Raw genomic sequence first — 13,714 nt, 5'->3', positions numbered from 1 at the left:
TGAATCCAATCCTCTGTCGATGGACATTTGGGTTGTTTCCATGTCCTGGCTATTGTGAATAGTGCTGCAGTGAACATGCGGGTGCACGTGTCTCTTTTAAGTAGAGTTTTGTCTGGATAGATGCCCAAGAGTGGGATTGTGGGGTCATATGGAAGTTCTATGTATAGATTTCTAAGGTATCTCCAAACTGTTCTCCATAGTGGCTGTACCAGTTTACATTCCCACCAACAGTGCAGGAGGGTTCCCTTTTCTCCACAGCCCCTCCAGCACTTGTTATTTGTGGATTTATTAATGATGGCCATTCTGACTGGGGTGAGGTGGTATCTCTTGGTAGTTTTGATTTGCATTTCTCTTATAATCAGCGATTATAAGCATTATAATGATTATGAGCTTTTTTTCGTGTGTTTGCTGGCCATCTGTATATCTTCTTTGGAGAAATGTCTATTCAGGTCTTTTGCCCATTTTTCCATTGATTGATTGGCTTTTTTGCTGTTGGGTTGTATATGTTGTTTATATATTCTAGAGATTAAGCCCTTGTCGGTTGCATCATTCGAAACTATGTTCTCCCATTCTGAAAGTTGTCTTTTTGTTTTCTTTTGGGTTTCCTTTGCTGGGCAAAAGCTTTTCAGTTTGATGAGGTCCCATGGGTTTATTTTTGCTCTAATTTCTATTGCTTTGGGAGACTGACCTGAGAAACTATTCATGATGTTGATGTCAGAGAGTGTTTTGCCTATGTTTTCTTCTAGGAGTTTGATGGTGTCCTGTCGTATATTTAAGTCTTTCAGCCATTTTGAGTTTGTTTTTGTGCATGGCGTGAGGGTGTGTTCTAGTTTCTTTGCTTTGCATGCAGCTGTCCAGGTTTCCCAGCAATGCTTGCTGAAAAGACTGTCTTTTTCCCATTTTATGTTCTTGCCTCCCTTGTCAAAGATTAATTGACCCTAGGTGTCAGGGTTTATTTCTGGGCTCTCTATTCTGCTCCATTGGTCTGTCTGTCTGTCTGTTTTGATACCAGTACCACACTGTTTTGATGACTGTGGCTTTGTAGTATTTCTTGAGGTCTGGGAGAGTTATGCCTCCTGCTTGGTTTTTGTTTCTCAGGATTGCTTTGGCGATTCTGGGTCTTCTGTGGTTCCATATAAATGTTTGGATTGTTTGTTCTAGTTCTATGAAAACTGTCATGGGTAATTTGAGAGGAATCACATTGAATCTATACATTGCTTTGGGTAGTATGAACATTTTTACAATATTGATTTTTCCAATCCAGGAACATGGACTATCTTTCCATTTCTTTACATCTTCTTTGATTTCTTTGCTTAAAGTTTTATAGTGCTCGGCATATAGGTCCTTTGCCTCTTTGGTCAGGGGTATTCCGAGGTATTTGATTTTGTGAGGTGCAATTTTAAAAGGTATCGTGTTTTTGTATTCCTTTTCTAATATGTCATTGCTGGTATACAGAAATGCAACTGACTTCTGAATGTTAATCTTATATCCTGCTACTTTGCTGAATTTGTTGATCAGTTCAAGTAGTTTATGGGTGGAGTCCTTAGGGTTTTCTGTGTATAGTATCATGTCATCTGCATACAGTGACAGTTTGATCTCTTCTCTTCCTATTTGGATGCCTTTTATTTCTTTTGTTTGTCTAATTGCTGTGGCTGGGATTTCCAGTACTATGTTGAAGAGCAGTGGTGAGAGTGGGCATCCCTGTCTTGTTCCAGATTTGAGTGAGAAGGCTCTCAGTTTTTCCCCATTGAGTATTATATTTGCTGTGGGTTTATCATAAATGGCTTTGATTATATTCAGGAATGTTCCCTCTATACCCACTTTGCCCTTGCCTTTTCTTAAGTCCCACAGCTTTTGTTCTATTTTTCTCTTCTAGAGGTTTTATCATTTCACATTTTATATTTAAGTCCATGATCCTTTTGGAATTCATTTTTAAAATAAGGTATGAAATTTCTTTTTTACTTAACCTTTTTTTTAATCAGCATACCCGTGGCATCTGGAAGCTCCCAGGCTAGGTCGAATTAGAACTCTAGCTGCCAGCCCCCACCACAGCCACAGCAACACAGGATATGAGCTGCATCTGTGATCTACACCACAGTTCATGGCAAGGTGGATCCTTAAACCACTGAGTGAAGCCAGGGATTTAACACACATCCTCACGGATACTAATCAGAATAGCTACCACTGAGCCATGTTGGGAATTCATGGTAGTTCTCTTTCATTTTCTGAGGAGCCTCTATACTGGTTTCCACAGTGGCTGCACCAATTTACATTTCCGCCACCAGGGGGCCCAGATTCCCTTTTCTCCAGACCCTTGCCAACACTTCCTATTTCTCGTCTTTTTCATGACAGGCATTCTAGCAGGTGTGAGGTGATAGTTTTGTTGTTTTGATTTGTGTCTTCCCTGATGATTAATGATTCATGGGCCTGTTGGCCACCATATGTCTTCTTTGGGGAAAATGTCTGTTTAGGTCCTCTGCCCTCTTTTAAGTTGGATTGTTTGTTTGCTGTTGAGTTGTAGGAGTTCTTCATGTATTTTGGATATTCACACCTTATCAGATATGTTATTTGCAAATATGTTCTCCCATTTTATAATGTGCCTTTTCCTTTTGTTGATTATTTCCTTTGCACAGCAGCAACATTTCAGTTGCATGTAGTCCCACTTGTGTATTTTTGCCGTTGTTGCTTCTTGGTGTCAAATCCTAAGAACCATTGTCAAGACTGACGGCAAGGAGCTTTTGGCCTGGGTTTCCTTCCAGGAGTTTAGTGGCTTTAGGTCTTATGTCCAAGACTTTAATCCATTTTGAGTTAACTTTGTGTGTGTGGTGTAAGATGGTGTTTTACTCTTTTGCGTGTGGTTGTTCAGTTTTCCCAGCACCATTTTGCTTTTTTCTTTCTTTTTTTCTTTAAAGTTTTGTTGAGGCATCAGTGATTATACTATTGTGATGATTTCTGCTGCACAACAGAGTGATTCAGTTATACATGTCAACACATCCATTCACTCTCAGATTCTTTTCCCACATGGATAATCACAGAAAATTGAGTCGAGTCCTCTGTACTATACAGCAGTCATGTTTCCAAGAACACATTTTTTCTTTTTTTTTTCTTTCTTTTTTTTTTTTTTTTTTTTTTGTATTTTTGCTCTTTCTTGGGCCGCTCCCTTGGCATATGGAGGTTCCCAGGCTAGGGGTTGAATCGCAGCTGTAGCCACCGGCCTACGCCAGAGCCACAGCAATGCGGGATCCGAGCCGTGTCTGCAACCTACACCACAGCTCACGGCAACGCCGGATCAGTAACCCACTGAGCAAGGGCAGGGACCAAACCCGCAACCTCATGGTTCCTAGTCAGATTCGTTAACCACTGCGCCACGACGGGAACTCCAGAACACATTTTTTTCAATTGTATATTCTTGGATCCTCTGTCATAAATTAATTGACCATATATGTGAGGCTTTATTTCTGGGCTGTCTGTTGTCTCCTACTGATCTATATATCTGTTTTTATGCCAATATCATACTGTTTTGATTACCACGGCTTTGCCGTAGACACTGAACTCAAGAAGCGTGATGCCTCTTTTTTTGTTCTTCTTTCTCAAGATTGCTTTGGCTACTCTGGGTCTTTTTTGGTCCGTACACGTTTTAATACTTTTCGTCATATTCCCCTGAAAAAAAAAAAATATTTTAATAATGAAGTGGTTAAAACCTCTGAGAGTGGTTTTTTGGAGGTGTTTCATGGTATTAAAAATACAAAACAAGGTCTGAGTAAGATTCAAGGTGAATGGGCTATAGAATGAAAAGCTTTTGCTGCCCTTTTCTCAGAATTAATCTATCAGTAGTGATAAAAAGAAAAGCTAAAGTTCGAGTGTGATCCTGGGTCAGGAACTGAACCAAGAACCTCAGGTGTTTGATAAGATGTAATTCTCCCCCAAACTCTATAAGGCATTTATTATTGCCTCCAGTTTCCATGTAAGGAAATGGGGCACGTGGGAGTTTGATAAAACATACATAATAGTCCCTCACATCTTTATGTACCTGGGAGTTAATGTTCTTTTTAAATTTCCATAGCATATTTGAAAAAACCTGACCATGCCCAAACTAATGATGTTTAACCAAAAGTGATTGTGAGAAGATACTTGCAAAGTGTGTGGAGCAGCATCTGGCTGAGAACAGACCCCGCAAGCGGTGGGGCCACAGGGAAACCTCAGTAAGGTCGCAAAGGAAACCCCCTCTAGTCACGACCTTTGTGGTTGGTGGTCGTCAGAGCTCCAGGCCAGCGAGGGTTGGCCGTCGGGGTAATGTTGGGGTCAGGGCTCCCGGGGGGCGGATAGGAGAATTTCAGGTCTAACTGTTCTCTGTGGGGAGGTGGGAAGGGGGCACTGATGAAGGGGTAATGAGGGGCTTTGGCCCAGGGAGGAGGGAAGCCCCCACCCCCCCGGCCAGAATCTGCCAGCAGCTGAGGGAGGACCTGGGTGGTGAGCGGGAAGGTGGGGGTGGAAGTCACACTTTCTTCCTCTGCTTCCCCCTTGACCCCATTTGTTACCAGGCCCAGGAAACACCTGCTTCCTACACATGCTGCTGCTCCAGGTGAGGGTCCCAGCCTTTGTCGAGCGGCTCCTTGAAATGCCGTTTGCTTGTCATCTTTGCAAGAGCCACTGACCTAAGTGATTCACACAGCAGGTGATGCTGAATCATATTTAACTATCTTTTAATATCCCAGAGGCAGATTCACCAAAGGTACAGGCAAACTTAGAGCAGCTGTAAACATTCTTTTCTCCCCCTCTGAAATCGGCCCCCTTTGCCATCAGTGGCAACAAAGAAATGAATGCCCGTTTTAAGCACAGGTTATATTCAGTGGAGACAATAATGCCAAAGGCAGGGCCTTGGTGCCACCACTGGGAATCTCCTCCTATCAGGAGCCGAGTTATTTATTGTTGGTGTTCTCAGTTCCTAATGTTCACGGAGACTGCCTTCCTCCTTTTACTGGCAGGGGCCTGGTGAGAGCCAACACGGCCTGGAGCCTGGGCCCACACCAGGAAGGGGGGACCCGTGCCCCAGCCCCTGAGAGGACCAGGGTTGTCCTGGGCCCCAGGTGGCAGAAGGAGGTCCCAGGGGTTTTCCAGGTAACTTGCAGCTGATGTTGGGTTGCAAAGATTGTGGAACCTCAGCAGAGAGCTGCCCCCTCGTGCTGTGTTCACACTGACCCCTCCCACCTGGAGCCCCAGACCATGTGGCACCTGGCACCCTGGCCCTTCTCGGTACCTGTCGGGGTCCTTTTCCTGCTTGCTCTGGGGCTTGTGCCCACAGGGACCTTGTTTAGTTCCAGGAGGGCACGACTGCCTCCTGAGAGCCAGGCCTGGTGGTGCTCTGAGCTCCCCAGAGCCTCAGTGTCACCTGAGGAGACAGACTCCTCTTAAAGGTCAACAGCAGACAAAGGAGCCACTGACCTGGAGCCAACGCTTTAGCCTCACGCTACATCTCACGTTCCAGCAGAGCGAGAATTTCCCAAGTCTTTCCAGGAGGATGTAAATCTCATCTACTCAGACAGGAGACAAGCAGGGGCACGTCGCTTCTGCACACAGTGAGTTGCCTTCCGTCCTGAGCTCTTCTTGCCCTGCGACTGTCTTCCCTACTTTTCCTTTTGATGTTCCTGCAAAAGCCAGATTTGTTTTGGCCCTGACCTATTTTATCTTGGAGAACACGATACCCAAATTGCTTTGCTTGTGTCTTCTGCCACCTCAGTCTGAAACTGTGAAGTCCCCAGGAACGTCCAGCAAGTCCGTGACCTGCCTGTGCCCCAGATCAGTAAGAGGAAGGAACTCAGAAGTGGTTCACTTTCTAAACTGATCAGAGTCTTTAAGAGAAACCAGAGCCCAAAGCCTTGACTCAGCAGGGATCTGGTAGTAGCCGGGTTCCTGTGGATCAGGTGTGAGGCTTGGAGAGCAGCCAGCCAACACAGGGGGTCAGGTGCCCAGGCTACTGGAGGGGACTCAGCGGGCTCAGATGTGCAGCAGGAGGGGGTTGTGGCAATTCCTGCCCACATGGAACAGGTCTTGGGCAAGTGCTGAGAAGCAGTGTGTGCTGTGTAGCAATTACAGGGCCAGCAGTGACCAGCAGGCAGGAAGCCCACCCTGCTGACCCATGGGCATTTCGATGCTGTGGAGGTGGAGCAAAGCGGGTGAGAGCATTAGACAGGTGGCAGTTGGGGCTGTCAGGAGCCCAGAGCCTTCCGACCTGGACTCCCCCGCAGATATATCTGAGGACAGAATTCTGTAAACACATGTCTTTGCTCACATTCTACCAGGAAAGACAAGCCTTCCAGAGGTGCTGACACTTGTTTCCAGGTAGCCCACAGCCTTCATGAACCCCCAGGGCATGACATCCCCATGGGCTCCCTGGAGCCAGCAATACAGAGGGAGTTGGGACCAGCCTCCCACCCAACTCCGGTGCATTGATCTAGTTGCTCCAGGGGCACAAGGAAGACGGTCTCCTCTAGTAGGTGCAGCCTGTCCCACCCAGGGGGGCCCAGGTGTCCCAGAAGGGTTGGGAAACAGGTGTGCAGGGCTGGGTGAGGGGGCTTGGTAGCCGAAGCCCTTATAACATATACGCTGGGGTCCCGGGATATGCTGAGCAGAGTGTGTGCCTACCTTCGCTATATCTCAGCTCCTGGCCTGGCCCAACACTCAGTGCGGGGAGTTTCTTGGCTGGCTCAGTAGCAAGGGATGGAATTATAACCAGGACCCAGCTGACCCACACTCCTCTGGCTCACAGGGCCTCCCTCCCTGGGGAAGCAGCTTGGAGTGGTCCAGGCAGAGCCGGGCAGCTGTGGTTTCAAAGAAAGGGCTGTGGCCAGTTCAATTCACAGCCAACTCTGACAACTGATGGGGACCTTCACTTGGTACCTGGGCCAAACCCAGGCTGAGCCCCCAAACACTCGCACCTCACCCCGACTCTGTATTCCCCGCCTGGGCACACATTTTGCTGCCACCAAGAGTGAGAATTCCCTCCTGGTCTGGAGGCCTGACTCCGGCTGATGGGTTTTCCTTTAGGGAATCAGGAATCCTGTGCTGGCTTGTGAACGGGGACAAGCCCACATGGTAACAGGCTCAGCTCACCTGCAACAGAGAGCTTCCAGGTGTGTGGATCCTGTTGGACATGCCCCACATCAAGGTAGGAAGGCTCACGGTGCCCCTCCTGTGTGGCTCAGGGAGTGATGCAGGCTCTGGTGAGGCTGGGGGGGGGAGGTTGTGGGGTAGTAGGGGCCACCAGGGGCTCCAGAGTGGAGTTAGTTCTCTGCATGTCTCCCTGGGCACAGGGACCTTGCCTGATGTCTTAATTATGTGCTTTCTGCAACAGAGCTGCCAACACCACACACTCTCTCAGCGCCGCCCCACCGCCCCATGCCTCCCTGGGCCGGGCTGGCTGTTTCCCAGAGGCTGCAGGGGCTCACCCCCCAGAGGACTGCAAACAACGGCACCGCCGTGGAGGAGTTTGTCCTGCAGAGCTTCTCGGAGGAGCCTGGGCCACGCATTCTCTTCCTGGCCATGTTCCTCCTCCTTTACCTGGGGGCTCTTGCAGGGAACGCCCTCATTGTCACCGCCATCAGCCTGCACCCAGGCCTCCATACCCCAATGTACTTCTTTCTCACCAACCTGGCCATTTTAGACATTGTCTGCACCTCTACGGTTGTCCCCAAATTGCTGGAGAACCTGGCACTCAAGGGTGGCACCATCACCTACCAGGGCTGCATGACCCAACTCTTCTTCCTGACCTGGTGTTTAGGGGCGGAGCTCCTGCTGCTGACGGTCATGGCCTATGACCGCTACGTGGCCATCTGCCGCCCGCTGCACTACAGCAGGCTGATGGGCCGGCCGGTCTGTGCTCTGCTGGCAGGCAGCGTGTGGGCAGCCAGTGTGGTGAGCACTTCTGTGCACACAGGGCTAATGACAAGGCTGACATTCTGCAGCCACAATCAGATCCAGCATTTTCTCTGTGAAATCCCCACGCTGCTGCTGCTCTCCTGCAGCCCGACCACCCTGAACAACGTCATGATGGTCCTGGCGGACGTGTACTTTGGAGTGGTCAACTTTCTGCTCACCCTGGCGTCCTACGCCTACATCATCGCCAGCATCGTGCGCATGCGCTCCGCCACGGGCAGGCAGCGGGCCTTCTCTACTTGCTCCTCCCACCTCTTGGTGGTCACCTTGTACTACTCCACGGTCATCTACACCTACATCCTCCCGGGCTCTGGCTCCTCCCTGGAAAACGGCAAAGTGGTTGCCGTGCTGTACACGGCAGTCAGCCCCACCCTGAACCCCCTCATCTACTCGCTGCGGAACAAGGATGTCAAAGTGGCCCTCGGGAAGGTGTTTTCCTGCATCCGTGGCCGGCATGGACCTTGCAGGCTCACGGGCTGATTTGATAGTAAGACGCGGAGAGTCTGAAGTGAGAATCAAAGAGCAAGAAGGAAGTTAATGTGATACACTTAGGTGATATGCGCTGTCCGGCAGGAACTGCCGGTTTTCCAGGTGGCTCTGAACTAAGCCTTCCAAGGCCCTAAGGGTGGATGCTGTCAGGGCTGCAGGAGGAAGGAGGCAGGGGAGACCCAGCAGGGGCAGGAGGAAGAGCAGGACGCTGGGCCGGGTGGACCCCCTCCAGCACCTTGCAGCCTGGTTTTCTCAGCACCTGGCACCTGGAACCTTGCCTGAGGGGTGCTGCTGGCCCCTTCCCATTCCAGAGCTGGGCTCCAGCGGTGAGGGAGTGCCCAGAGTCTGGCTGGCCCAGTGTGCACACTGCCTGGCACATTCTGGCATGGGCAGGTCCCTGTATCCTGCTCTGGGCCACACCACCCACAGCCTGATTCTCCAACCAGACTCCTGTTGGTGGGGGGTCCTGGTTCTGGCACCACAGAGACTGTGACACATGGTGGCATCCAGCCTTCCACCTAAGGACCTGCAGCAAGAGGGGTGCTTCTACTTACTTTTCTCCTTTCAGAAAAGGGCACATTCATCCTTTTACCAGGAGACATTGCCAGAGCAGGAAAGGGTTGTTTTTGCTTCTTCACACAGAGCACTGCGGCTTATTATGTTAGGGGCCCCTTTCCTCCTCAGTCTCCTCGTTGTTATTTGTCCCACCCTCTGTGCTGGCCCCTGAGATTTGGTGTGCTTCATGTGAGCCCCTCCTTTCCTTTAAGCCCATAATAAAAGCTGCATTTCTTCTTAGTATTTGCCAGTGGTCTCCAAATATAGAGCTACAGTCAGAGTCTCACCTCTGAAACCCAGAGCATTGCCGTAACTGCTTAGCTGACACTTAGCCAACAGAGGCATCCCTCACATACCTGGAGGCCCATTGGGACCTCACTCCACAGGCATATGCCACATATTCATCCCTCAACCCCATCCAGGCGGAAGAGCCACAGCTGTGTTTAAGAGTGTATTTATTCATTCTTTCAGCTTTATTGCGTTATAATTGACACATAGGTCTCTGTAAGTGTGTGTGCAGCATCATGGGTTGACATACGCCTATTGTGAAATAATTGCCACAGTGAGTTTAGTTAATATCCGTTATTTCATAAAGATACAGACAAAAATGAAAAAAGAAAGAAAGAAAGTGTTTGTTTTTCCTTGTGATCAGAAGTTTTAAGATCTGGAGTTCCATCTGTGGTGCAGTGGGTTAAAAGTCAGATTGCAGTCGCTCAGGTCACTGTGGAGGTTCAGGTTCAATCCCTGGCCCAGGAACTTCCATATTCTATGGGTGTGGTCTTTAAAAAAAGAGCTTTTAAGTGCTTTTCTCCTCAACCTTTAAACACACACTGTTAAGTACAGTCACCATGTTGTATGTTACATCCCCACTACTTGTTCACCTTATGAGTGGAATTTGCAACTCTTTGTCTCCTTCATTCCCTTCTTTCAACCCAATTCCTGCCTCTGGTGACTTCAAACCTGATCTCTTTTTTCTATGTATTTTCTTTTTGTTTGTTTTTTTATTTATTTATTTATTTAGGAATTAAGAGTTCTTCATTCGCCCACATAGCAGTGCCAGGGCAAACCCTGCCTGACCACAGGGAGTGCGCCTCCACCACAAAAAAGAAAAAAACAAGCAGGACGAAGAAGCTCAGGGACCACCCCCAGTTAAAGCAACAGGAGCGCACACCTAAAGCTGTCAACAATGAAACAGACCTCTGCAGTGTGACAGACTTGGAGTTCAAAAGGGAGATGGTGATGATACTGAAGGAATTAAGAGAAGACACGAACAGTAACACAGACCCCCTCAGAAAGGAACTAGAAAATAGAAGGAGGAGCCAAGAAAAACTAGAAAATTCATTTGCAGAGGTACAAATGGAGCTAAGGGCAGTAAAAACCAGAATGAATGATGCAGAGGAATGAATTAGTGATGTGGAGGATAGACTAATGGAGATCACTCAGTCAGGACAGCGGACAGAAAGCCAAATGAAAAAACATGGAAGCAACAGAGGAGAACTATGGGATAATATAAAGTGGGCCAATCTATGCATAATAGGAATTCCAGAAGGAGAAGAAAAGGAAAGGGGATTGAAAATACATTTGAGGAAATTATCACTGGAAACTTTCCAAATCTAAAGGATTCTGATTTCAAGATACGGGAAGCACAGAGCGCCCCAAACAAGTTGAACCCAAATAGACCCACACCAAGACACATTGTAATAAAAGTGGCAAAAGTTAATGATGAATAGAGGCCTCTAAAGGCAGTAAGAGAAAAGCAAAGTGTCAATTATAAGGGCACCCCCATAAGGCTATCAGCTGATTTCTCTACAGAAACTCCACAGGCCAGGAGGGAATGGCAAGAGATATTTAAAGCACTGAAAGGAAAGTATATGCAACCTAGAGTACTCTATCCAGCAAGAATATCATTTAAAATGGAAGGGGAAATAAAAAATTTCTCCAACCTACAAAAGATAAGAGGACACAGCAATACAAAACCCATTCTAAAACAAATACTGAAAGGGCTTCTCTAAGTTAAAAGAAAAAGGAAGAACTAGGATGGAGGAAACCACAAACAAGAGCAATCAAATAAGGCAGCATACAGATGTAATCTTGAAGATGTTTAAAATAAAAAAGACATCGAAATCATAAAATGTGGGCAAGGGAAGTAAGGAAATAAAGAGATTCGTTTTTACTTTTCCTTTTTTAAAAATTTTATTATGGTAATGAAGTGTTTGAACCTACAGGACTATCAGGCTAACACACACAAATATAGGAAGAGGTTAACATACTTAAAATCAGGGCAAGCACAAATCAGAACCGAATATGAATTCACAAAAAAATGAAAAAAGTACTCAAGCAGAAAATGAATGGAGACCATCCAACCAAAAAAAAAAAAAAAAAAAAGAAGAAGAAAAGAAAAAAGAAAGGGAGAATGGAGAATCATAGAATCAACTGGAAAACGAGGTTAAAATGGCAATAAATAAGCATCTATCAATTATCACCTTAAATGTCAATAGACTGAATGCTGTAATCAAAAGACACAGAGTGGCAGATTGGATAAGAAAAGCAAAAACCTCCAATCTGCTGTCTACAAGAGACTCACCTTAGGACAAAGGACACATACAGATTGAAAGTGAGGGGGTGGGAAAAGATATTTCATGCCAGTGGACAAGACAGGAAAGAAGGAGTTGCAACACTCATATCAGACAAACCAGACTTTAAAACAAAGGCCATAAAGAAGGACAAAGAAGGACACTATTTAATGGCTAAAGGATCCATCCAAGAAGAGGCTATTACAAACATCAACATACATGCCCCAAATATAGGAGCACCCAGATACATACAGCAATTACTAACAGACATAAAAGGAGAAATTGATGGGAATACAGTCATAGTAGGAGACTTTAACACTCCACTCACATCAATGGACAGGTCCTCTAGACAGAAAATCAATAAGGCAACAGAGATCCTAAAGGAAACAATAGAAAAGTTAGACTTAATTGACATCTTCAGGACATTACATCCAAAAAAATCAGAATACACATTCTTCTCAAGTGCGCATGGAACATTCTCAAGAATTGATCACATATTGGGGCACAAAGCTAACCTCAACAAATTTAGGAGTATAGAAATTATTTCAAGTATCTTCTCTGGCCACAATGGCATGAAACTAGAAATCAACCACAGGAAAAGAAATGAGAAAAAACCAACTACATGGAGACCAAACAACATGCTACTAAGAAACCAAAGGGTCAATGAGGAAATCAAGAAAGAAATTAAAAAATACCTCGAGACAAATGATAACAAAGACAAACCTCTCAAAATCTGTGGGATACCGCAAAAGCAATGCTCAGAGGGCAGTCCATACCAATACAGGCCTTCCTCAAAAAAGAAGAAAGGTCTCATATTGACAATTTAACCCACCACCTAAATGAATTGGAGAAAGAAGAAGAAAAAAATACTAAAGTCAGCAGAAGGAAGGAAAAGATAAAGATCAAAGAGGAAATCGATAAAATAGAGATTCAAAAAACAACAGGCAACAATCAATAAAACCAAGAGCTGGTTCTTTGAAAAGGTAAACAAAATAGACAAACCTCTGTCTAGACTCACCAAGAAGCGGAGAGAAAGCACCCAAATAAATAAAATAAATGAAAAAGGAGAAATCACAATGGATACTGCAGAAAGACAAAAAACCACACAAGAATCCTATGAACAACTGATGCTAACAAATTTGACAATCTTGAAGAAATGGACAACTTTCCAGAACCTTACAGAAAACCAAACCTGAATCAAGAAGAAATAGACCAACGGAACAGACCGATCACTAGACATGAAATTGAATATGTCATAAAAACACTCCCTACAAATAAAGGCCCATGACCAGACGGCTTCACAGGTGAATTCTACCAAACTTACAAAGCGGAACTGTTGCCCATCCTCCTTAAACTTTTTCAAAAGATTGAAGAGGAAGGAACACTCCCAAAGACATTCTATGATGCTACCATCACCCTAAGTCCAAAACCAGACAAAGATACCACCAACAAAGAATACTATAGGCCAATCTTTGATGAATAAAGACTCAAAAATTCTCAACAAAATTTTAGCCAACCAAATCCAACAACATATCAAAAAGATCATACACCACGACCAACTGGGATTCATCCCAGATTCACAAGGATGGATCAACATATGCAAATCAATCACCATCAGACACCACATTAACAAAAGAAAAGTCAAAACCATATGATCGTCTCAATAGATGCAGAAAAAGCATTTGACAAAGTCCAGCATCCATTCATGATCTAAACTCTCACCAAAGTGGGTATAGAGGGAACATTCCTTAACAGAATCAACGCCACTTATGACAAACCCACAGCAAATGCAGTACTCAAGGGAGAAAGATTGAAAGCCTTCCCACTCAAATCTGGAACAAGACAGGGATGCCCACTCTCACCACTGCTCTTCAACATAGTACTGGAAGTCCTAGACACAGCAATCAGACAAACTAAAATAAATAAATAAATAAATAAATAAATAAATAAATAAATAAATAAATGGAATCCAAACAGGAAGAGAAGAGATAAAGCTGTCACCATATGCAGGGGAGATGATGCTATACATAGAAAACCCTAAGGCCTCCACCCAAAAACTACTTGAACTGATCAACAAATTCAGCAAAGTAGCAGGATATAAGATTAACATTCAGACATCAGTCGCATTTCTGTATACTAACAATGAAACATTAGAAAAGGAATAC

At 45.7% G+C, this 13,714-nt stretch overlaps 1 protein-coding gene across 1 annotated transcript; it reads left to right on the top strand.

The window, feature by feature from the left end:
• LOC100157349 (olfactory receptor 13A1) lies at window positions 7,286-8,853 on the top strand. The gene has a single exon (XM_021073970.1). It carries the CDS (start codon window positions 7,396-7,398, stop codon window positions 8,410-8,412), a length of 1,017 nt encoding a protein of 338 aa, XP_020929629.1. The 5' UTR covers window positions 7,286-7,395; the 3' UTR covers window positions 8,413-8,853.

The sequence above is a fragment of the Sus scrofa genome, chromosome 14 (genome assembly GCF_000003025.6).
Source record: "Sus scrofa isolate TJ Tabasco breed Duroc chromosome 14, Sscrofa11.1, whole genome shotgun sequence".
Classification (NCBI taxonomy): Eukaryota; Metazoa; Chordata; class Mammalia; order Artiodactyla; family Suidae; genus Sus; species Sus scrofa.
This window is presented reverse-complemented; position numbering and strand designations above follow the sequence as displayed.

Coding starts and splice junctions, on each gene's coding strand:
- LOC100157349 (XM_021073970.1), top strand. CDS start 7,396: ATGCCTCCCTGGGCCGGGCTGGCTGTTTCCCAGAGGCTGCAGGGGCTC.